This window comes from Trichechus manatus, unplaced genomic scaffold (assembly GCF_000243295.1).
Source record: "Trichechus manatus latirostris isolate Lorelei unplaced genomic scaffold, TriManLat1.0 scaffold00028, whole genome shotgun sequence".
Classification (NCBI taxonomy): Eukaryota; Metazoa; Chordata; class Mammalia; order Sirenia; family Trichechidae; genus Trichechus; species Trichechus manatus.
Window position 1 is genome coordinate 16,595,650 of NW_004443964.1, and position 23,836 is coordinate 16,619,485.

The 23,836-nt window shown below is 35.4% G+C and overlaps 1 protein-coding gene across 13 annotated transcripts in view; it reads left to right on the forward strand.

Annotated features, from left to right (window-relative positions):
* BPTF (bromodomain PHD finger transcription factor) overlaps positions 1-23,836 on the forward strand; it is a 156,382-nt gene that overhangs the window by 64,268 nt on the left and 68,278 nt on the right. For 10 of the 13 annotated variants that reach the window (XM_023729324.1, XM_023729325.1, XM_023729320.1 and 7 more), the window contains 4 exons: positions 10,322-10,510; positions 15,182-15,369; positions 16,841-17,196; positions 17,588-17,719. In XM_023729324.1, coding sequence (XP_023585092.1) covers positions 10,322-10,510; positions 15,182-15,369; positions 16,841-17,196; positions 17,588-17,719 — 865 coding nt within the window. The remainder of the gene's footprint in view (positions 1-10,321; positions 10,511-15,181; positions 15,370-16,840; positions 17,197-17,587; positions 17,720-23,836) is intronic. The other 3 variants (XM_023729319.1, XM_023729321.1, XM_023729315.1) reach the window with 2 other exon arrangements.

Here is a 23,836-nt window from a genome sequence, read left to right on the forward strand (position 1 = left end):
TATTATAGTAAAATATATATAACAAAATTTGCCAATTTAACCATTTTTAAGTATACAGTTCAGTGGCATTAATTGCATTCACAGTGTTGTGCAATCATCACCACCATTTATTGCCAAAACTTTTCATCCCCCTCAAACAGAAATTCTGTGCCCATTAGGCAATAACTCGTCTTCCTCCCATCCGCCCTGCCCCTGGTACCCTCTAATCTGCTTTCTGTCTCTATGAATTCACCTATTCTAGACATTTCATGTACCAAGTGGAATCATACAATATTTGACCTTTGTAATTGGTTTATTTCACTTAGCATAATGTTTTGAAGGTCTATCCATGTTGTAGCATGTGTCAGAACTTTATTTCTCTTTATGACTGAATAACATCCCATTGTATGGATATACCACATTTTGTTTATCTGTTCATGTGTTGATGGCCAATTGTCTTTTTTCCCCCTATAGGCTACTGTGAATACTGCTGCACTGAACATTAGTGTACAAGTATCTGTCTGAGTCCCTGGTTTTCTGTTTCTTTGGGTACATACCTAGGAGTAGAATTGCTAGGTTATATGGTAGGAGGAGCTGGAGGCACAGTGGTTAAAGCGCTCTGCTGCTAACCAAAAGGTCGGCAGTTTGAACCCACCAGCTGCTCCACAGGAGAAAGATATGACAGTCTGCTTCCATAAGGAGACAGTTCTACTCTGTCCTATAGGGTCACTGTGAGTTGGAATCGACTCAACGGCAGTGGGTATGGTAGGTCTGTGTTTATCTTTTTGTGGCACCATAGTTGTTTGGTTTTCAAACCTTGAGTAACTGTGCTTAGATTTTAGCAGACATTTGCCTTTTAAGCTACTTATTAACCAGCTTATTCATTCCTCAGAGATATTCGTTGTTTTCTTGTTTTTGGAGTAATTTAAGGGAGAAACTGTTACCCTAATATCTGACTTACATTTTTAAAGAATGCCAAATGAAATAATATATATAAACCATAGTGCCTGACACACATTAGCTGCTCAATATATCTTGGGTATTATTATTACTGCTATATATTATCATCCCTTTGAGAGAATACAAAAGCATAGCAAGAAAAGACTAGTAAAGTGGGTGAGTTGAATTACACATTTACTGATTCAGTGCTTATTGATCAACAAAATTCTTTGTAAATGAGAACCTTTGTGGAGTTAAACTTTGAAGTTTAGATGTTTTTTGGCAGAAAATGTGTCATGAAAAAATTTAGATGAGAAGCTGAATAAGCAGCTAGAATGGAAGCTAAGAGCAGTTGTCAATAGCTGGCTTCAAGTGGATTTAGAGTCATCGGCAGGATTAGAGTGCCGAATAGTGGAAGATGCTGTCCCTGCAAGAAATCAGAAACTTGACCATTTAATAACTCATAGACCTCTCCGTTGCTAGACTGAAAAAAAAAAAAAAAACTCAACCTAGAATAAACTGACATTTCCATACTTGTTCCAGAAAAACCGTGAAAAACATTTTTAAAGACTTTACGAAATATATCACACCAGTTTTTAAAGAGAAACTTAATTCTTTTATAATGTCTGATCTTTTATCATTTCCTTCCTTTTATCTTCTCTGCATTTTTGTAACTTTTTCCCCTTAGCTTCTTAAGATGGATGCTTTGATGATTCTTGGGTTTTTTGTTTTTCCCCTTCTATGTATGCTGTTTAGGCTATCAGTTTCCCTTTAAGTACTGCTGTAACTGCATCCCACAAACTTTTATATGTCATGTTGTTTTTGTCATTCGGATTAAAGTATTTTCTAATTTCCACTATTGTATGTGTTGTTTTGACCCATCATTTATTTAGAAATAATTTGCTTAGTATCCAAACATTTGGAGATTCTCTAGTTGTCTTTTTGTTACTGATTTCTAGTTTACTCCACTGTGGTCAGAGAGCATTCTGTTCATGATTTTTGTCCTTTAAAACTCATTGCAACTTGTTTTTTGGCCCAACATTTGGTCAGTGTTGATAAATGCTTCATGTGCACTTGAAGAACATACATATGTTTAGTTCTTGAATGCAATATAGGACAGTTAGGTCAAGGTTTTTCATTGTGGTTTTCAAATCTATATCCTTGCTTGGTTTTTTTCTCTGTAAGATATTTTAAAATTATTTCCAACTACTGCCTTGACAGCGATGGGTTTTTTGGTTTATTTACCATGGATTTACCTTTTTCTCTTTTTTAATTTTTTCAGTTTTTACATCGCACATTTTGAGAATATGCTATTAGGTACACACAATATTTATATCTTCTTGTTGAACTTTTTTATCATTGTGAAATATCCTTTATCTTTAGCTACACTGGTTTCTATCTTTTGGGAGATAGGAAGCTTTTTGTTTAATAATAAGAGGATTTAAAATATCTTTAGAAATACATCTACCCTTAGAATTTCTTCAGAAAGATATATACTTTATTTCAGGCTATATCTTAAAGTCAAGTCTCGTTGGAGAACACTGTCATTTTCATATAATATGATAGAACACATTATGTAAAGGAAAAATTACGAATTTATGGTTTAAAAATCTATAGGAATGAGAACATAAGACAAATGATCAGATATCATGATTTTATATTGGGTATGATTAGTGATCAGAGAGATTTTATGTGGCTCAGATTGAAGATTGACTGAAAAGTTAGGAAGTATTTTGGGAAGGGTTCGTAGATATCACTTTAAAAATTTAATCTCTTAATACCTTTTTGTTAGATTTCTTTTTCCAGACATTTCTTCCTTAGTTCATGAGAATGATTATGTTGCCAAAAATGACCACTTAAAGCAAATATGCTATTCAGTATTCAGTTTAACTTAACTTGTAGTTAACAAATGGCTGATTGTAGTACTCAAGCTTAGAATTAGACGTTTGTCCTAGAGTTTAGATTAGAAACTTTTTGTACCCAGGATGTCAATTTTTTAATTTACAAGGTAGGAGTGGGAGAGGCATGTGTTTTTCTAGCGTCATAAAAACAAATCCACTATGAAGATCTGTATTTAACATGTAATACAGACAACATTTGTTTCATTTAAGTTAGCCTCTAGATTTAATGCCAGGGATTAGGAAAATATTAGTAGTGGATAAAATCAGCTTCATTTCCGTACTATTTGTAATTGCTTTTAAAATATTTCCTTGAGCATACTTAAATTCTAACATCTATAAAGTTGAACTATTGATTTAACATATTTCTTAACTTATTGGAATAGTGACATTTTAAAAGATATAAATACTTTGCTTTAGTTTTGAGTTTTATTACAAGGGAAATTAGATAGAAGTGAGGCTGTTGATTCTGGATACGGAAGTGATGTATCACCCACATATCTTACCTCACTGAGTTGATCAGTGACAGTTTTTGGAGGTGCTGTGGTTAAATACTCTTATTTTTTATTCTTTTAAGTGTGTATGCTTTTAGTTTTTAGTCATACAGTACATTCTAGTTATTTTATCTCTTTTTCTTTTCCTTTCTTTTTAAAAATTCTCCCTTTTACCTTCATGTAACAAAGTCATTTTTTCTCCTTTGTGGATTTTGGCTTAGAATTTTGTTTCGTTTTGTTTTAAGCAAAGGTTTGACATCTTAGAGGTAGGCTTTGGGGTTTGTGTTTAGAAGTTGAAGATCTAATTATAATACCATTTGGGGGATAACTACAAAAGTTTTTCTGTTGCGGTTCATTTACAGTGCCTGTCCTGTCCGGTGAAAAGCCTAGAATGTTTGCACTGTGAGGACTAAAATGTGCATGGTGGTAGGTGGTACCATCTTTGTGGTGTTCTGAAGCAGATGCTGTTATACATTTAGATTTCTTTAATTTTGTTGCCTAATCAAGTAAAGAGGTGAAGAGTCTAGAGTAATTATTTTAAAAAGTAAAATCAGTTTTCTAAACTAAAAGGGAAGAAAACAGTTTTTTACTTAAGTTTCTTCCTTGGGAGAAATTGGCCAAGAAAAAGCTATGTATTATGAGTTTCAGTAGTCCTTGGCTTATTAACTAACACCTTGAAAGTTTAAACAGATGGAATCTAAACCTTGCTTTCAGTGGGTTAATGTTTTTTAGTTCAGAATACCTGGGTAGGGGGTTGCTATTCTTTAATGAAAATATTACCGTTATCCCCATAGTAGCATAAAGCACTTTATACAAAGTATATTAAGATGTGTATAGTCAGAACCTCTTATGTTTGTACCCCAGAAATTTTTCCTTAGTTAAAACCATAACTTGGGCTGTGTTGTTGTTGTTAGCTGCCATTGAGTTGGCCCCTCACTCTTGACAACCCCATGCACAATAGAAGGAAACGCTGCCTGGTCCTGTGCCTTCCCCATAATGGGTTGTGGATCAGACTGTTACGAGCCATAGTTTTCATTGGCTGATTTTTGGAATTAGACCACCAGGCCTTTCCTCCTAGTTAGTCTAAAGCTCCTTTGGAGTCATTCAGCATAGGAGCAACACACAAGCCTCCACTGACAGATGGGTGGTGGCTGAGCGTGAGGTGCACTGGCTGGAAATAGAACCTGGGTCTTCTCATGAAAGGCAAGACTTCTACTACTGAACTACCAATGCCCCTACTTGGAGAATATTGTGAGCTAAAAATGTTTTTCTGGGATGGTCCATAAAAAATCATTTTTTCTTATATTTCTATGAGAAAATGCATTCTGAACTTTGAACAGTTCACAAATGAGAGAATGTCCTTATAAATTATTTGATTATTTCAGCATGTGTTTTTTAGACAATTAGAAATAAAATCTAAACATTAGCTGTTACAGCTGTAAAAGGGATACTACTGAGGAATTTGATATCATTTGTGTGAGACTTACTCTTTTTTTTCCAGACATATGTATTTTTCCAACTTGAGTAAGTTGATTGTATTGCTAAGTGTTCTGTAGCTGTCAGATTTTTTTTTTTTAAATTATACTTTAGGTGAAGGTTTACAGAACAAATATTTTCTCATTAAACAGTCAGTACATGTATTGTTTTGTGACATTGGTTAACAACCCAACAACATGTCAGCATGCTCCCTTCTTAGTCTTGGAGGACCTTTTTTTGTGTGTGTGTGTGTGAAAATATACATAGCCAAAGATACACCGTTTCAAAAATTTCCACATGCACAGTTCACTAACATCGATTACATTCTTCCAGTTGTGCTGCTATTCTCATTTTAGATGAAGGTTTACAGAACAAGATAGTTTAAGTACACATGTTGCCCTATGACAGTGGTTAACAGCCCCACTACATGTCAACACTGTCCTTACTCAACCTTGGGTTTCTGATCACTAGCTTTCCTGTCCCCTTTTGCCTTACTAGTCCTTGTCCCTGGACTGCTGTGCCTCATTAGTCCTGTCTTGTTTTATGGGGCTGTCCAATCCCCGGCTGAACAGTGAACCTCGGAAGTGACTTCACTACTGAGCTAAAAGGATGTCTGGGGGCCATACTCTTGGGGTTTCTCCAGTCTCTTTCAGGCCAGTAAATCTAGTCTTTCTTGTGTGTGTTAGAATTTTGTTCTACATCCTTCACCAGCTCTGTCCAGAACCCTCTGTTGTGATCCTGGTTAGAGCGGTCAGTGGTGGTAGCCGGGCACCGTCTAGCTGTACTGGACTCAATCTGGTGGAGGCCTTGGTAGCTGTGGTCCATTAGTCCTTTGGACTAATCTTTTCCTTGTGTCCTGTTCTCTTCATTCTCCCTTGCTCCCGAAGGGATGAGACCAGTGGAGTATCTTAGATGGCTGCTGACAGGCTTTTAAGACCCCAGATGCTACTCACCAAGGTAGACTGTAGAACATTGTCTTAATAAACTGTGTTATGCCAATTAAGCTAGATGTTCCCCGAGACCATGGTCCCCACAGCCCTCTGCCCAGCAATTGAGTCCCTCAGGGAGTTTGGAAGTGTCTATGGAACTTCCATGATCTTTCCCTGTACAAGTTGTGCTGGCTTCCCTAATATCGTGTACTGTCTTACCCTTCAAAAAAGTTACCACTTATCTATTGTCTATTTAGTTCCCCCTCCCACCCCTCCCATCCCTCGTAACCAACAAGGATTGTTTCTTTTTGTATGTAAACTTTTGCACAAGTTTTTACATTAGAGATCTTATACAATATTTGTCCTTTTGTGATTGACTTATTTCACTCAGCATAATGTCCTCCAGTTTCATCCATGTTATGAGATGCTTCACAGATTCATCATTTTTCTTTATCATTGCATAATACTCCATTGTGTGTATGTACCATAGTTTATCCATTCATCTGTTGATGGGCATCTAGGTTGTTTCCATCTTTTTGCTATTGTGAACAGTGCTGCCATGAACATGGGTGTGCATATGTCTATTCGTGTGATGGCTCTTATTTCTCTAGGTTAATTTCCTAGGAGTGGGATTCCTGGATCGTATGGTATTTGTATTTCTAGCTTTCTAAGGAAGCGTCTTATCATGTAGCTGTTAGATTTTAAGTTTGCTGTTTCTGCCTGCCATATAAAATTTTAATTATGAAAAATTTCAAACATACATGGAAGTAGAGAGATGAGTATAATGACACCCCCCCACCCCAAATATCCAACACCTAGATTAAAAAATTACCGAGAACTTGCCAAACTTGCTTCACCTATGCTTTTTATTTTTTACTCCTTTTTATTTTTTGGCTGAAATTTTTAAAATTTTCCTCCTCTTGACCCCAAGTGCAAAGTAGTAAAAAAATCATAATCCTTACGAAAATCATAATGAGTTAATTACACTCATCGTTGGCCTCCTTAATTCATTTATTTAGCTTTTAAATTATCTTTAATAATGAAATAAGCACCTCGGTACTCATTGCCCAAAAGAGCTCAATCCTACTTTGAAACTAATTTACAAGTAAACACTCACTAATCCCATCCCCCTACCTCCTCTACCTGAAATGACTGTCACCCTGAATCCTATGTTTATTATTATCTTTTCTTTTACAAGGAAAACCCACTGGAAGTGAGGCTTTTACTACTGGAGGTCAAAGTGATATATTACCCACATACTCTTGCTTCATTGAGTTCTATATTGTTTTACTATGTATTTCTATTTTAGTTGTGCTTAACTTTACAGCAAGAGTATTGTTAATAGTAGCTTTGGGGGGCCTTACCTTTTTACTTTGTGTTATATGACTAATTTTGCTGGAGTTCTTTTGTATTGGCTGTCTTATAAGATTCTTCTGTGTTAATTATACCACAGTTTGTTTATTCCCTCTCCTGTTGATGTGAGTTTGTGTTATTTCCTACTGACGTATTTGAAAGCAAATCCCAGACATCATGTCATATCAATCCTACATACATCTCTAAAGAATATGAACATTTTCTTACACAATTACAGTGTCGTTACCATTTTTATAAAACTCAAAATTCCCTGATAACCGTCTAATAATCATTCAATATTTAAATTTCCTCAGTTGACTTAAAGTCTTTTTTTTTAAATAACATTTGATGTGTTTGAAATAAATCTAAACAATGCCCATACATGGCATGCCACACTTGGTTTTACATCTCTTGAGTCCCTTAATCTAGTATGCTCTCCCCTCCCCCCACTTTTTTCCATTTTTTTTTCCTACTTGTTAAAGAAACCTGGTCTTTCCCCCTGTAGAATGACCCACACTCATATGTTGATGATCTTACCTGGATCAATGATCTTTTTGGAGGTTATAATATGACAATTCTGTCATTTTTTTCTATGTTTGTTAACTGGAATTCTTCTGTAAAGAATTTTCCATCCTTAACTAAGAATATTTTAATACCCTGAAATATAATTCAAGCAGTAGTGGTAGAATAAATGATTAATTCTTTCCCTTTAGTTGTTAACTTTCAGAGTCAGGAATTGATGCCCTAGTTACCTTCAGTAGTGACTTATGAGTTGTGGGCTTTTTGGGGGGTGAGGCAGCATGGCTTTTTTTTAAATTACCGGTTTGAACTTATGGATCATATGTTTATATGTTTAATTTGATTCACTCAGTTGAAGTTATCATTCATTTTGCTCATATTTACCAGTGGGGAGCCCTTTTATGTTGGCTTTTGTGTGCTTTTTCCATGACCTCCACAGTCTTAGATAGCTTCTTTGCCTTCCAGGAGAATAAGATGTCTGAGGCTTGTCTTGTACATTTCTTACCCCAGACCTGGAATTACTCATTCCTCCAAGAAACCTTGGTTCCTTTTAGTAGAGAATGGTATTTAGAGACCACAGTCTGAGCCCAGAGGTGCTTATTCGTATTGGACTGTGTTGCCTCTAGGCTTTTTTAGTGTGTAGATTAGGAAATACATATTTTTTAAAAGAAAAATACCATGAGTTTTTGTTGACATTTCAAATTCAGACTCAAGATTACTTACTTAATTTCTTTGTGTTTGCACTTTTATCTCTTTTCTCTTACACTGGAATTCTTAGTTCCTAACAACAGTGATGTAATTATGCATTTGCCTTATCCTGTTACAGGATATTCATATCCTGATATGCATTAATAATAATTATTATTATATGATTATTATGATGCTGCTGCTGATGAAATTATTTTATATGTAGTAGTAATTTCATAATACCAATATTACTGCTGACAGTAAGACTACTAAATGGCATTTAAGGGTTTTTTTGCAGCTCTTTATCCTTATACTATCTTTTCAGTAAGGACATACAGTCAAAAAACTGTTCCAGAGTTACTTGAAATAATTCTTTCTCTCTGTGTAGTTATGCCAACAACTTGTAATACACTTAGGTTCCTTTGTTTTAGTTTTTTTTCCATTTTTAGAAATTAAATTTCTAACTTTAATTTTTTGAAGATGTAAAACATTTACATGATTCCAATGTCAAAACTATATAATTAGGTATGTTCAGAGAATTTTCACTTCTGTCCCTCTCTTCTTCTAGGTAACCATTTCCTTCCCTTCCCTTATAGGTAGCTGTTTTTGTTTGTTTTTAGTTACATACCTAGTTACGTGGTGGGTTTTTGTTTTTTGTAAATTAAAGCAAATTATGCCCATGAATTTGTATTTTCCTCCCCTTCTTAGACAAAAGTTAGCATACTAGAAGTATTATCCTGCACCTTTCTTTTTACGTTTAATCTTGAAGATCATTTCATATCTCAATATAGTGGTTGTCCTAGATCTCTTTTATGCCTGTGTGATAGTCTATTGTATCCTCTTTTATTTAACCAGTCCCTCATTGATAGACATTTTATTTATTTCTGGCCTTTTGTGATTATAAATAATGCTGCAGTGACTAGCTCTGTAGATAAGTAATTTAGTATTTTTTGCCAGTGTATTTTGGGATAGATTTCTAGGTGTAGATTACTAGGTTCAGGGTAAGTGTGTATGTAATTTTTGTAGATATTGTCAATTCCCTTTTATTCACATTGAATCATTTTGCATTCCCACCAGCAGTGTGTGGGAGTACTTATTAACCCACTGCCTCTCTGCTTGAGTGTATTGTCAGACTTGGAGTTTTGCCAATCTTATGGCTGAGTGGTTTCTTCATATAGTCTTACTTTGTATTTCTCTTAGCTTGAATGAAGTGAGCGTATTTCCATACGTTTAAAGGCCATTTTCACTTTTGTGTGTGTATGTAACTGTCTGTTCATATATTTTTCTCTTAGGCTTTTAGTTTTTTTCCCTCAAAAAAAAAAATTAGGAGCTCATTATACATTATGAATAGCCTTTGTAATATGTCAACCACTTTTTAATTCAGGTGATTGATTTAAAGAACATCTTATTAGTGGCAAAATGATAGAGGTAGTCTCTTAACTTCTGACTTACTGTGGAAAGATTTAGGCTTTCAGTTTATAGTAGTGTTGTTTTAGATACACTTTTAGTAGCTATGTTCCCAGTAATACCAATCCATCCTCCTTACAAGTTAACAGTATTTTTAGGTGTTGCCATTTAGTTAATTTGGGAGCGTAGACTTCAGATAGAAAATCTTAAAGGTAAATAAATCTGTTTAATTCTGTTTCTAATAGTGTTTGAATACTTTTGCAAAGTGAGATTATAAGCTCTTCAGACGTTTGAAATACTATCTCAACAGAACACTTCTGCAGTATCTGGTGCATCCTACGTTTTGTGAGGTAGTCTGTCACTTTGTTATTCTTCAGCTGTAGAGTATCTGAAAGTTGCCTTGTACTGTAGACTAACGTGATAAGAGTCAGTGAGTTAATAGACTAGAAGTCTTAAAGAAATAACTCATAGGATGTTGCTAGCAAGTTTCTTTTCATACATTGCATTATTCATACATAAGCAGCTATTTTTTAAAATCTGGCTTTGTAATGAAATCCTAAAGGAGTTAAACATCTTTTCTGAGAATTAGTTGTTTTTAATGTAATTTCCAATTTAAAAATCAGGTATTCTATTTTTCTAGAAGAACCTAACAAGACAAGTGACAACAGTAACACTAGTGCCACCACTACCTCCATCCAGCCTAATCTGGAAAACAGTAACAGCAGCAGTGAACTAAATTCTTCTCCAAGTGAATCTGCTAAGGCAGCTGATGATCCTGAAAACGGAGAAAGAGAATCCCATACACCTGTCTCTAGTCAAGAAGAGATAGGTAAGAATACACTTCATACATTAAAGGGAGCTTTTAATTTTTTTGATTTTTAAAATTTTTTTTTAAATAAAAGTTTGATGGGGGTGGGGAGAAATTGGATTTTTTTTTTCTTTTTTTTTTAAATACAGTCAGCACTCACACTCCTTGTTTTTGTTTAAATAAATACAAAAGCACACAGAAGAAAAAATAGAAGTCCCTTTTCACATATCCTCCCTAAAGGTAACCATCATCAAGTTTAGTGTGTGGCATTTTAGATCTTTCTCCGTGCAGTTACATTCTTCATGTATGTACATATACAAAAAAGGTGTTTTGTTTTTTGCTTTTTTTTTTTTTTTTTTTTAACATAAATGGGATCGTTCTGCATCTTGCTTTTTTTTGATCAGTAATATGTGTAGGAGATCTATAAATTGAATTTGTTGTTTTTAACTGCTGCTTCGTATTCCACGATATGGATGAACCATAATTCATGTACTCTTTCTTTGTTAATGAACGTTTAGGCTGTTAACAGTTTTTTCATTATTAAAAATAGTGGTGCTTTTTAACATCCTCAACATATATTTTTGTGTACTTGTGCAAGTACTTCTGGCAGGATAGAAACGGGAAGTGGAATTGCTGGGTCAAATGGTAGGTACATTTTAAAATATTGATGGCTACTGCTGAATTGTACATCAAAAGAAATTTATACTCATAGTTTACATACTTAACTACTTTTTCATGCCCTTATCTAATTTCAGCATCATCAATGTCTTACATATTTGTAAATGGTAAAAAGTGTTTTATTTAAAATTTTACTCTTCCTGCCTACTAATGCAGTCAGGCTACTTTTCACATGTTTGTTGAACTTTCTATGAGTTGCTTATTCATATCTTTGGCTTATTTTTTCCTGCTGAGTTTTGGTATTTTTCATAATGAATTACAGGAATACTTTATGCATTATCGCTATTAATCTTTGATTTTTACATGTGTATCTTTTTCATTTAGTCATTGATTATTTGTACCTTTTTATATGTTGTCTTGTAGAGAAGTTTCTATATAGTTAAATTATCAGTCTTTTTCTTTAGAGTTTCTAGATTTTGTGTCTTATTGAGGAAGACTATCTGTATCCCAAGAATATAAATATATTGTATTGTAATTTTTCATAAGACTTACTTGTTTGTAATCCACCTGGAGTATGATTTTGTGTATGCTGTGAGGTAGAAATCTGTTTTAATTAGGTCTTTTTCTATAGCAAGTGACCAAGCCAGCTTAAAGTAGCTTAAGTGAAAAGGGTATTTATTATTAGCTCATGTAATTGGGATGTCCAAGCCATCAGCAGACATAACTGGACCCAGGTATCAAAACTCTTTCTGTCTCCCTCTCTTTCTCTCTCACCTTTTGGATCTGCATATTTTTGTGTGTTAACTTCATTCTCTCCTAATACAGACAGGCTTTTTCCAAGTGGCAGGGAAGATGGCATCAGCTGTTTGTGTTCATATCTTTCCAAGGTCTGTGACCCAAAGGCAAGGCCCCTACTCCTGCTCCAAATCAAAAGTACTTGAGGAAGGAATTTGAGTGGCCTATCTTGGATCATATTGTTCCTACCCCTGTGGCCAGGGTAGGCAAGGTATTATGATTGATGGCTCCAGCAAAAGTATATGATTGGAGTGGGGTAGGAATGGTTTTCCAAAGAAAGAGGGATGCTACAAAGATAGAAAGCAGTAAATATCCACAATTCCACCCTTTGGTAGCTCAGCACATACATGTGTCCTCAACATTTGTTTCCATACATACAATTCACGAATGTTTTTGCCTAACGTAATGTGAAGATCTCACCCACAACTGAAGACTTTTCCAAAAACCTCTTTCCCCAAATTACATATGGTAATTGTATTTGGAGGCAAATCTAGGATTTCTTTATGTCATGCATTAATTGATAAGATCCAGATGTGGCTCATCTTGATTTCACAGTCGATGAGCTGAAGTACAAATTTAACTATTTGTGACAGCCGTCATCCTGGTTTGTAGTGGAGGATGTTGTTTGATCATGCTGGCTGCCACTAGTTGGAGAATGACCATAGATCAGAGGGGAGAATGTTACGGGAAGAGTCCCGTCTGGAGGCCATCCTGTGCTAGCAGCCTAGTAGTTCCTGCTGGCTGTTGTTGGGAAGGAGTTCGTAGGGATTGCTGTAGGATTAAGCGTTCAAAACACCCCAGTTTGGCAGGTTTGCATTTCTTTGCAATTGGACCCCCTTATAGATTCCTAGGTACCCAGCTAGTACCTCATGTCTAGAAACATGGATTAGTGTCCTTGAAGGTAAGCCCCCTCCACCCTGCAGTATGTTGGCTTAGCAGACCAGTAGCCCTAGCCCAGTTGAATAGGGTTTATCTAGGCTTCTGCCACCTGTTCTCATTAAACAGTGAGCTACAGGGACTGGGGTAAAGCAGGTCTGCAGTCGGCCCCCAGGCTGCATCATACTTAGAATAGGACGAATTATGGCCTTGGCCAGAGGATGCTCTTAAGGAGCTGCACTCTCAGCCTTGTTCTTTTTCTCTGCTCCCTTCAAGTCTTACTCCCTGGGGATGAATTTTCTGCCTCTTTGCTCTTATTTGCATTAAACTTAAAACCAAACTAGTTGCCATCGAGTCAGTTCTGACTCATGGTGACCCCATATGTGTCAAAGTAGAACTGCAATCCATAGGGTTTTCAGTGGGTGATTCTTCAGAAGTAGATTGCCAGGCCTTTTTTTTTTTGATGTACCTCTGGGTGGACTCTAACCACCAACCTTTCAGTTACCAGCTTATGCACCACTCCGGGCTCTATTATCAAGTGGCAAAGGATTAACTCACAGATTATTGTCTCTAAATCAAGGGTCATCTTTCAAAAAGCTCTGTGCCCACTTCCTTTCTGCTCCTAGGAAGTCCAGCCTAGTCCAAAAGATGTCTCTAATGTCTCTATTGTAGGACTTTATCAGTGGTCCCAAGAAGTAGCCATCAGAGTTCAACATTCTGGCATTTTAGTATATTCAGTCTGTCTCATGAGTAGACTCATGGTCTGAGTCCCAAGAGAAAATTATTGATACTCTGACTAGCTGCTCTGCAGTGTGTTGAACATTGAAGGTTACTGGCTTCGCAGTATGGCAAGATGCTCATTTCTCCCGCTCCATCTTGAATTAATCAGTGCCATATTTTGAGGTCAAAATCTTGAAACACTTTACCGGATTATTTAGAATTTATTTGCAAATGTCAAAACTCCATCTCAAACTTGCTTAAAACAAAAAGGGGATTTTATTGGCTCATACAATTACGAGCTTCAGAGGTGGTTACAGCCTCAGATGCGTTGTTGGATTCAGGGAAGCAAACGAGTTTATCTACATCTCTTTCTCTCACTTCTCCCTCTCACAGTTTCTCCATTTTTCTTTCTGAGGGGGGCTTCTTGTCTCTTGTTATTAATGGTGTTTTCCATGTTGTGGGAGTAAAAGTAGCCAACCCCTAATTTATACCCTTCCTGCTCACCAGTATAAGAAGCAAAGACCCTTTCTTCATTTCCAGATTTTAAAAATTGGAGTAAGATGTGAGTGGCTTGGGCTGCATAGCCAGTCCTGGGATATCGCTGTGGCCACTCAGTAGAGTGCTCTGTCTGGCCAAGCTGAGTCCCATTGCCCACTTCAGAGGAGCAGGATACTTGATTTGCAGGCCTGGAAGAATCTTATGATTGAAGTGGGGAGAAGCATCTCCCAAAAGGAAAGAAAAGGGGGTGATGAACAAAAAAAATTAAAAAATGTTTACTAAATGGTCTTAACTTTAATTTTCTCCAAATTGATAGCCAGTTTTCCCAATCCCATTTTTCTGCCTAGTTACTTAAAATGCCAGCTCTATGAATATATAACAAATTCTATTTGTCCTTTCTTTTACCAATGCCATACTGTCTTAATTTTAAAACGCATTTAGGTTAGAAAAGAAAAATCAGGCCTTGTTCAGCTGTCTGACTAAGGGAAAATGGACAGTGATATGGTACCTTCAGAATGTATAGAAATCTTAAGTCAAAGTGAGATTCATGGGTCTATAGAGCAGAAATTGCTCCTGGGCAGTTAAATCTGTCACTTTTAAAAATTAAGTGTCTATGAAAATGTGAGAGGTCTTTACTAGACTAAAAAAACTAGTTGATTTTTAAATTAATAAGCAAACATAATCAATTATCTAGATTCCTTAGGGGAAAATTCATTTAACTTTTATGTTTATAAGCTCAAATCTCTTAGGTACCTAAACAAAATTTCACTGGAAATCTTTCTAAAATTAATTATAGCCTTTCCTTTTTATACAAAAATCTATATTGAATGTATAAGACAACATTTTATTAGTGTGTGTTTTGAGTTACTATCTTTGTTACTTGTGAATTTGTACAAGTCCCCTCCCATTTTCTAATAAATGAGCTTTGAAACCAGATAGCCTCCTCGCATGTTTCAGGCATCTGTAAAATAATAAATGACTCACAGTAATGTTCTGACATACTCTCTTTTAAGTAAAACACTTAAGAATTAATGACATTTGCTTTGGCTATTCAAGGACTTTTTTCCTTTGAACTTTCTGGATCTTAGATGTGTACTAGATATGAGTTTTAGATAAATAAGATGTTATTATTTATGATTTGCTTACCTTCAGCAATTACTTTGTGACTTTTTCATTTGGGAATAGGTGATTACAAATCAGAGAAGTCTAATGGCGAAAGAAGTGAGTCTCCTGGAGCTGGAAGAGGCGGATCTGGTTCAACTCGAATTATCACCAGATTACGGAATCCAGATAGCAAACTGAGTCAGCTCAAAAGCCAGCAGGTGGCAGCTGCCGCCCATGAAGCAAATAAATTATTTAAGGAAGGCAAAGAGGTGTGTTCTTTCTATTATTTAAGGAAGGCAAACAGGTGTTTGCTGTTAAAAAAAAAAAAAAGTCTCTGGAATGTGAAATGATTTTAATAACCATACCTTAAAAACACGTAGGAAGTTTGTAGACCTACTTTTGCATTGTATTTTCCCCACTTCCAAGAGTGTATTAGGTAACAAGATTAAAAGTTAGGTTTATATTATAAGTATGGCTATGCACCCAAATGTCAATCCATGCATACAAAATGCTGTGAGTGGTATTCTTTCTTACTACATGATCGGTTGTATTGTATACAATTCTAAAGAGATAGAGCCTTCTTTTTCATATACGCTAGTGAGTGGGCTATTTGTTGGCTTTCTTAAAGAACTGTAGATGATTTATTGTGCAGTTCTAGCTATTGTTACTTCAGTTAACATGCAACTAAAGGGTGGAGTTTCCAGTGCATAGAACAGCACTGCGTCTCAGCTCTGAATATGGACAAGAGGATTGAAGCTACGCCTCAGTATCTCTCCCCACCAGCCAACCATGGTGGCACAACTGTGGCTACAACTGTGTCTCCCAAACTTGAGGATTATTTGCAGGGTAGATGTGCAAGAATATACACTGCTGTTTAAAAAAAAAATCACAGGAATTACTTTAAAGCAGTGGTTTTCAAACTCCTTTTTAACTGTGACCCTCAGTGAGAAATACATTTTTCATAGCAACACAGTACACACATCCAAAAGTTTCCTGAAATAGTATTTCACCTTACTGTGTGGGCAGCACTCCATATTCTTGTCTAGTGTAGTCTATTGCATTATACTTCATTTTTTAAAAAGCCGATTAAGACCCACTGTTGACAGACCACTTCACAGAGCCCCGGAGGCACAGTGGTTAAGAGCTTGGCAGCTAACCAGAAGGTCTGCAGTTCAAATCCACCTACTGCTCCTTGAAAACCTATAGGACAGTTCTACTCTGTCCTATAGGGTCGCTGTGAGTCGCAATTGACTCCATGGCAGTGGATATTGACTTCATAGTCCACTGAAGGGTTGGGATCAACTGTTTGAAAACACTGTTTTAAAGTATCCATAGGCTCTTATATTAAAGCTGGAATGGTAAAATGAGAAGAAAAGTATTTTTAGGAATATATTTTGGGGGGGATAGTACGTGCAGGGCCTTCCCTTTTCCCTAAGATACATGATATAAGCTTGAAATAAAGATAGGTGAGTGATTTACATATAGTTTTATGTGTATATTTGGTATACATGAAAGTACTTAATAGTGCCTGTCATATAGTAGGCACTTACTAAATGTTAGTTTTCTTTCTTTTTGCAGGCGTATCTTGGCTGCTTAATTGTAAACAATTAGCTGTTAAACTTTAAACGTTCAGTCATAAGATGTATCTTGTAGACTTTATTTGGAAGATTAATTACAGATTGTTGAAAGACATTTACATCTTTGATATGAATAATAGAGTCTTTTTATTTTCTTTGTCAGGTTCTGGTAGTTAACTCGCAAGGAGAAATTTCACGATTGAGCACCAAAAAGGAAGTGGTCATGAAAGGAAATATCAACAATTATTTTAAATTGGGTCAAGAAGGGAAGTATCGCGTCTATCACAATCAGTACTCTACCAATTCATTTGCTTTGAATAAGCACCAGCACAGAGAAGATCATGATAAGAGAAGACATCTCGCACATAAATTCTGTCTGACTCCAGCAGGAGAGTTCAAATGGAATGGTTCTGTCCATGGGTCCAAAGTTCTTACCATATCTACTCTGAGACTGACTATCACCCAACTAGAAAACAACATCCCTTCATCCTTTCTTCATCCTAATTGGGCTTCACACAGGTAAAAGAAACTAAGGTTAATTTACCTCTATTAAGCATACTAAGTATTTATACAATGTTTATTTCAAGAGTGCACTTAAAAATGTCATTGCCAGTGAACTGAATGAATGAAGTCAATTTGGTCAACAGAACAGTGAGGAAGTTAGAGGTGTGTATGTACTGAACCAGCACCAGCATTTGAGAGATTTCTAGAAATCAAACAGAGGCCAGATAGAGTTCCAGAACATTGTAGAAGGTTTAAGAAGTTGAAGATCTAAATGACTTCTGGGATTCCTTCCAACCTTCACCTAGAAATATAAGCATTATAAGATGGAGTCATTATAAATTACAACTATTATGCTTTTAACTTCAGATCACCTAAGTGAAATAATTTCTTTTTTTCTGAAATACAGAGCAAATTGGATCAAGGCAGTTCAGATGTGTAGCAAACCCAGAGAATTTGCATTAGCTTTGGCTATTTTGGAGTGCGCAGTTAAACCAGTTGTGATGCTACCAATATGGCGGGAATCTTTAGGACATACCAGGTAAGTGAATTTTGAGCCTTGTGAATGATGAATATTGGATTTCTTCTGGAAATATTTGTTAATTACTAACGAAAGTTAATGTATGTAAGAGGCCGTATTAGAGTCTTCACCTTCTTGGCCTCATTTTCCTCCTCTACAAGATGTAGACATTGATGAGCATTAGCATTTATTTATACTATAATATTGTAATGAAGATCAAATGAGATCAGTTTTATGAAAATTAAAAAATATTTTTTAAAGTTTAAAAAAAAAAATTTTTTTTTTTACTGAATAAAAAGAGCACTCACATTTTTTGAATGTCTGTTCTCGAATGTTCCAGGGTGTGTGCTAGGCATCTGGTTTACATTCTTTTTTAGAGATGAGTCTGACCTCAACTCTAGTTGAGTGTCTCGCTTGACACTCGGATTCAACTCCCAAGTGGACCCAGCAGATGGTTAAGAAAAAGAGATAAATAAATTTTGTGACTTGAATCTGCTTTTTAGCCCTGGTGGATTTATTTTAGTCTGAAAGTTGTTAAGAACCCAGAAATGGGGGTGGGGAGGGGACTATTACTATATATTATATATAATAATATAAGCTAATGGTAAAATTTTTAAAAATTATTCAAAGGTATAAAGCAAAAAGTAAGAGTCACTCTACCTTCCCTGCACCTCTACAGGGTCGACTGCAAAGATATAACGCTGTACTGTTTTTTCATATAAATATATTTTACCTTTTTTTTATTTCTGTATTGTACTTTATAATAAAGCAATTTTTAGGTAAAGTAACCTGCCCTGCCAAGTAACAAGACTTCATTTAAGGCTATAATAATATTGTGGTATAGGTATAAAGATAAATAGATTAGTGGTAAGAATCTAGAAAAGACCAATCTATATATGGATATATGACAGGAGTAGCATTACAAAGGATGAATTAATTATTCTTTAAAAGTTAGTGGGGCAGTTGGTTATCCATGTTGGTGGCAGATTATATTTCTTTCTTTATACTGTATGCAAATTCAATTCCAGATATATTAAATCCTGAGTATGAAAAGCAGAACTTTAAAACCTTAAGAAAAATATCAGAGATTATCTTTCTGACCCTGGAGTAAAGAAAGTCCTTTTTTTCTCCTTTCTTCCCCCTCCTTTTCCTTCTTTACCCTCTTCCCTGCCTTTCTCCCTTTGTTCCTTCCATACCTCCTTCCTTTTTTCTTTCTCTTGATGTTTTTTCTTTCCTTCCTGATCGGTTTTCCATCTCCCAAGAAGTGTATAAAGCAGGCATTACTGCTTCCATTTGTATGTTATACATCAGATGAGAATAAGTGAGAGAGAGAGTGTGTGTGTGTGTATGCACACACTGTAAATGACTTTCCTTTTTAAATGTTACGTGATATGTGATATATGTATAAGATTGTATGTAATATATGTTATAATGGGTAACAATAAAATGAACACCTGTACATTCACCACCCAATTTAAAAATAACAACATTATCAAAATTATTGCTACTGTTTTCCTCTCATATTACCTTTCCTCTCATGTGAACTAAACACAGTTGTTAAGTTTGTGGTTTATCATGCCTCTCCTTTTATTATGTAGTTTTATCACATATGTATATACAGTAAACACTGAGTTGTCTTTTGTTGTTTGCTTTTGAGCTTTATAGTAATGTATCATTTTAAAAGACTAAGTCATAGATTGGTTGAAGATATTTTTAGCATTTTAATCAAATAGTATAATCATCAAAAAAGGCTTAATATCCACAATATATTCAAGAACTTATACAGTCCAATATGACAGAATCAACCCACTTCGTAGGGCAAAAAAAGCAAAATATACATAATTCACAGAGGAGGAGACATGAATAGCCAAGAAACAGGAAAAGATGCTTAGCCTCCCTTGTAATCTGGGAAACACACATTAAAACCAGGGGCTGTTGTTTCATACCCATCAGATTGGCAAGAATGTGACATGATAGGAAGAGAGCTCTGATACATTGCTGATGAGACAGTAATTAGCATAATTGTTGGAACATCATTTTACAGAAATTTGGTAAAAATGTCGAAAATGCAATCCTACTAATAATTAAATACCTTGGAGAATTTCTTAAATGTGTACACAAGGAGACATGTAGAATGTTTGCAGTATTGTTCCATAATGATGGAATTTGGAAACAATCTCTAAATGTCCATAATCGGGCTTGTTTAAATTATGATATATTCCTACAAGGGACGACTATACAGCAGTGAAAAACAAACTAGAGCAACAGGTGACAACAAGATTGACTCTCATAAAGGTAAAGTAGCCTGAGAAAACAAGCAGTAAAAGGATACATGTAGTATGATACCCTTCATATAAAATGTAACATGTATGCTAATATAATGTCTCAATATTGTTTAGGGATATAGACTGTTGTGGTAAAAGTTTAAAGAAATTCAAGGGCTTTGTGTTTGAAACTTACATACACACCTCTAAATAAATAACCAATAGTCCAAGAAAAAGTACAATGGAAACTAGGAAATATTTTGAACTGAATGTTTATGAAAATACTACGTACATTTATGGGATGTATCTAAAGAGAACCTCGTGGAAATTGATAGCCTTCAATCTTAGAAAAAAAGAAAAACTGCAAATTAAATAGCTAGGCATACATCTCAAGAAGTCAGAAAACAAATGGGTAAATCAACCTGGATTGAGAAAATATTAAAGAGTAGATTTAATGAGATAGAAAACAAACATACCTTAGGTACTGTTACAGTTTTTTAAATATTACTTTATTGTGTTTTCAATGATAGGTTACACAGCAAATTAGGTTCCTATTTAACAATGTTCATACATATTGTTCAGTGACATTGGTTACATTTTTCACAGTGTGTCAACATTCTCTTCATTTCCATTCTGGTTGTTGTATTTCCATTAATCTAGCTTCTCTGCTCCACCTTACCTTCTCATCTTTGTTTTAGGGTAAATGTTGGCCATTTGGTCTCATATAGATGATTTTTTAAAGGATCACAGTACTGATGGTTGATATTGTTTATGAGCCAATCTGTTATTTAGCTGAAGGGTGACCTCCAGGTGTGGGCAGTACAGAGTTTACAGGGTATCTCAGGGCGATAGTCTCGGAGGTTTTCCTGGTCTCTACCAGTTCTGTAAGTCTGGCCTTTTTTAAGAATTTGAGCTTTGTTCTACATTTTCTCCCATTCTGTCTGGAACCACCTATTGTGTCCCTGGTCAGAACAGTCAGTAGTGCTGGCGGGGCACTATTTCTTCTGGTCTCAGGATAGATGAGGCCATGGTTCATGTAGGCAATTAGTCTTGTAGAGTAGTTTCTTCTCTGAGTCTTTGGTTTCCTTCTTTCTCGTTTTCTCCAGATTAGCAGAGACCAGTTGTTGTATCTTAGATGGCTGCTCACAATCTTTTAAAATCCTAGATGCTACTCACCAAACTAGGATGTAGAACATAAACTTTATGGACTATGTTATGCCAGTTGACTGAGCTGTCCCATAAGACTGTGGTCCTAAGCCTTCAAACCCAGTAAACCAATCCCTTGAGATGTTTGGTTATGTCTAGAAAGTATCTGTAACTGTGCCCCCTATGTGTTTTATTATATATATGAATATATATACAGCACACACATACATATATATACATATGCCTAGATACTATTATAATTGACAAAACCTCTGATGAGATTTTCAAGGAAAAAAAAGAGTAAGCACAAATCACAATATCGGGAATAAAAAAGAGGACATACCAACCAACATTTCCTGATTCTGTCACTACATAACATAGTATTCAGGCTTCCTACATCCAGAGAAAGAGGCCCTCGGGGCTCCCCCTTTTGGATAAGGGGAAGGGTTAGGAAGTAGGGGCCACACTGATCTTGGTCATTAGACAGTAGGGCGTAGGACACACTGTTTTCTCAGGCAATAAAATAATTTTGGGGTCAGTTTAACAGGTATCATTGTACCTACCAGTAAGGAGACCACGTGATTTCATAAATATGTTCTTCCTCCAGTTTCAAGGAACAGATAATTCTGTTATTTAAACTTTTCCACATAATAGAAAAAGAAGGAAATCTTCCACATTATTACTTCTGTGAGTATAAAACTGTTATGAAACCTGACAGGATAATTCCTGAATAAAAAAATTATGGCCCTGTCTGTTATTAATATTAATTATTGATTAATAATAGCAAATAGATGTGTATACAAGAAATCTTAAACATTAGCAAATATATTCAGAAGTAAATTAAAAAATAATATAAAACATGACTAAATTGGCTTTACCTAGACATGGAAGAATTGCCCAATATTAAAAAATAAAAAAAGGAAACCAAACCCGTTGCCTTTGAGTTGATTCTGACTTATAGCGACCCTAGAGGACAGATTAGAAGTGTCCCATATCCAAGGAGCAGCTGGTGGATTCGAACTGCTGACCTTTTAATTAGCAGCCAGTCTGTTAACCACTGTGCCACCAGGGCTCTACACCCAATGTTATGAGGTTATTAAAATCATGCTGTTTAAAGAAGTCAAAGGAGGAAAACTTTCCTAATCTCATTAGATGCTAAGAAGGTATTTGTCTAAATTCATTATAAATTCCTGCTTAAAGAGAAAAAAAAAAAGACTAGTTAAATAGGAATAGATGAATAGTCTCTTTTTTTAAAGATGTATTTCAAACCAAACCATGCTTTATGGTGAAACCCTTGAAGCATTCCCATTAATATTCAGGAGGAACTAGACAAAGATGCCCACTATTGCCGCTATTTAACTTTTCCTGAAAGTACTAGCCAATGCAATTTGCCAAGAGAAATGAAACATAAATATTAGGAAGATAATAGGCATAATTATTATATGCAGATGATCCAATTATATACTTAGAAAGGCTTAGAAATTTTTAACTAAAAATCTGTTAGATGCAATAAGAAAAGTAAGGTGGCTGGCATACAGAGCAATAAGCTTTCATATGCACAACCAATAATCATAGAAAATGTAATGGGAGTTCTGAGTTAAACTAACAAATTGAGTAAACACATTTAATTTTGCTCCCTCCTGAACTCCAGTAAAATTACAGCAGCGTCTTTTTTAAAGGCAGAAATCTGCAGGGGTCAGGGGGAGCAACAGAGGCTAGAGCATCAGTAAAATTGTGGAAGCTGTAATGCAGTTGGATAAATAGTGACCTACCCAAGAAATTCAAATCCCAGGTCAGTGGAGAGAGCTGAGAATTTGTCCAGGTTACACTGTAGAACCCTCCAAAGGCACAAAAGCAGAAAGTACAGAGCAGTTCACTTCTGATCATATCTGTGCTGAATGGGCAGTACCTGCTTTACACTGCAGTCCTGACAGAACCCCTGATTGTGGTGAGCCTGGTATCTTCAGTACTTGCTCATGGCCTCACCTACTGATTTCACCAGAAGAGGCTCTTCTTGTAAATTCTCCAGAAAGCTAAAGCCAGACTGTGTGACCCAAAGACAAGTTTATATTTTCCTGAGAACCTTCTTTTAATAGTGACAATATTTAAAAGATAATTTGAGTAAATGGAAAAAATATGCTTAGATATGTATATTGTATTTCCTAAAGATGCTATTTCTCTCCTAATTTTTTAAAATTTTAATTCATTTGCATTGTGAGTGGGATTTACCCCCTTTGCGGGTGGGGAGGCTTAACCAAAATAATACTAATATTCATCTAGAAAAATTAATGTGCAAGAATAGCCTGGACATTGTAAAAAAGGGAATAGGTATTAGAACATATTTTGAAGTTACAATAATCAAAACAATTTGTGCCAGAGAAGAAGTAGAGGAATAGAATAGAGAATCCAGAAATAGAGAAGGAACGAGAACATGTTTAGGCAAAATAGAACCTAGATTCTTGCCTCAACAAAAAAATTCAGATAGATGAAGATGTTAAAAAAAAAAAGAACTAAACTGAAATTAAACACATAAAACTTCAATAAGAGAACATGGATTAATTAATTTGTTTTGTTGTGATACTTTCTTTTTAAACAGATATAAAACCCAGATGCCATAGAGGAAAAAGTGGATACATGTATTTAAAATTCTGTGTGGAAAAATAATATTATAATCAAACTCAAAAGACTGAGGAAAAATATTTGCAGGACAAATGGAAAATTTCCTTAT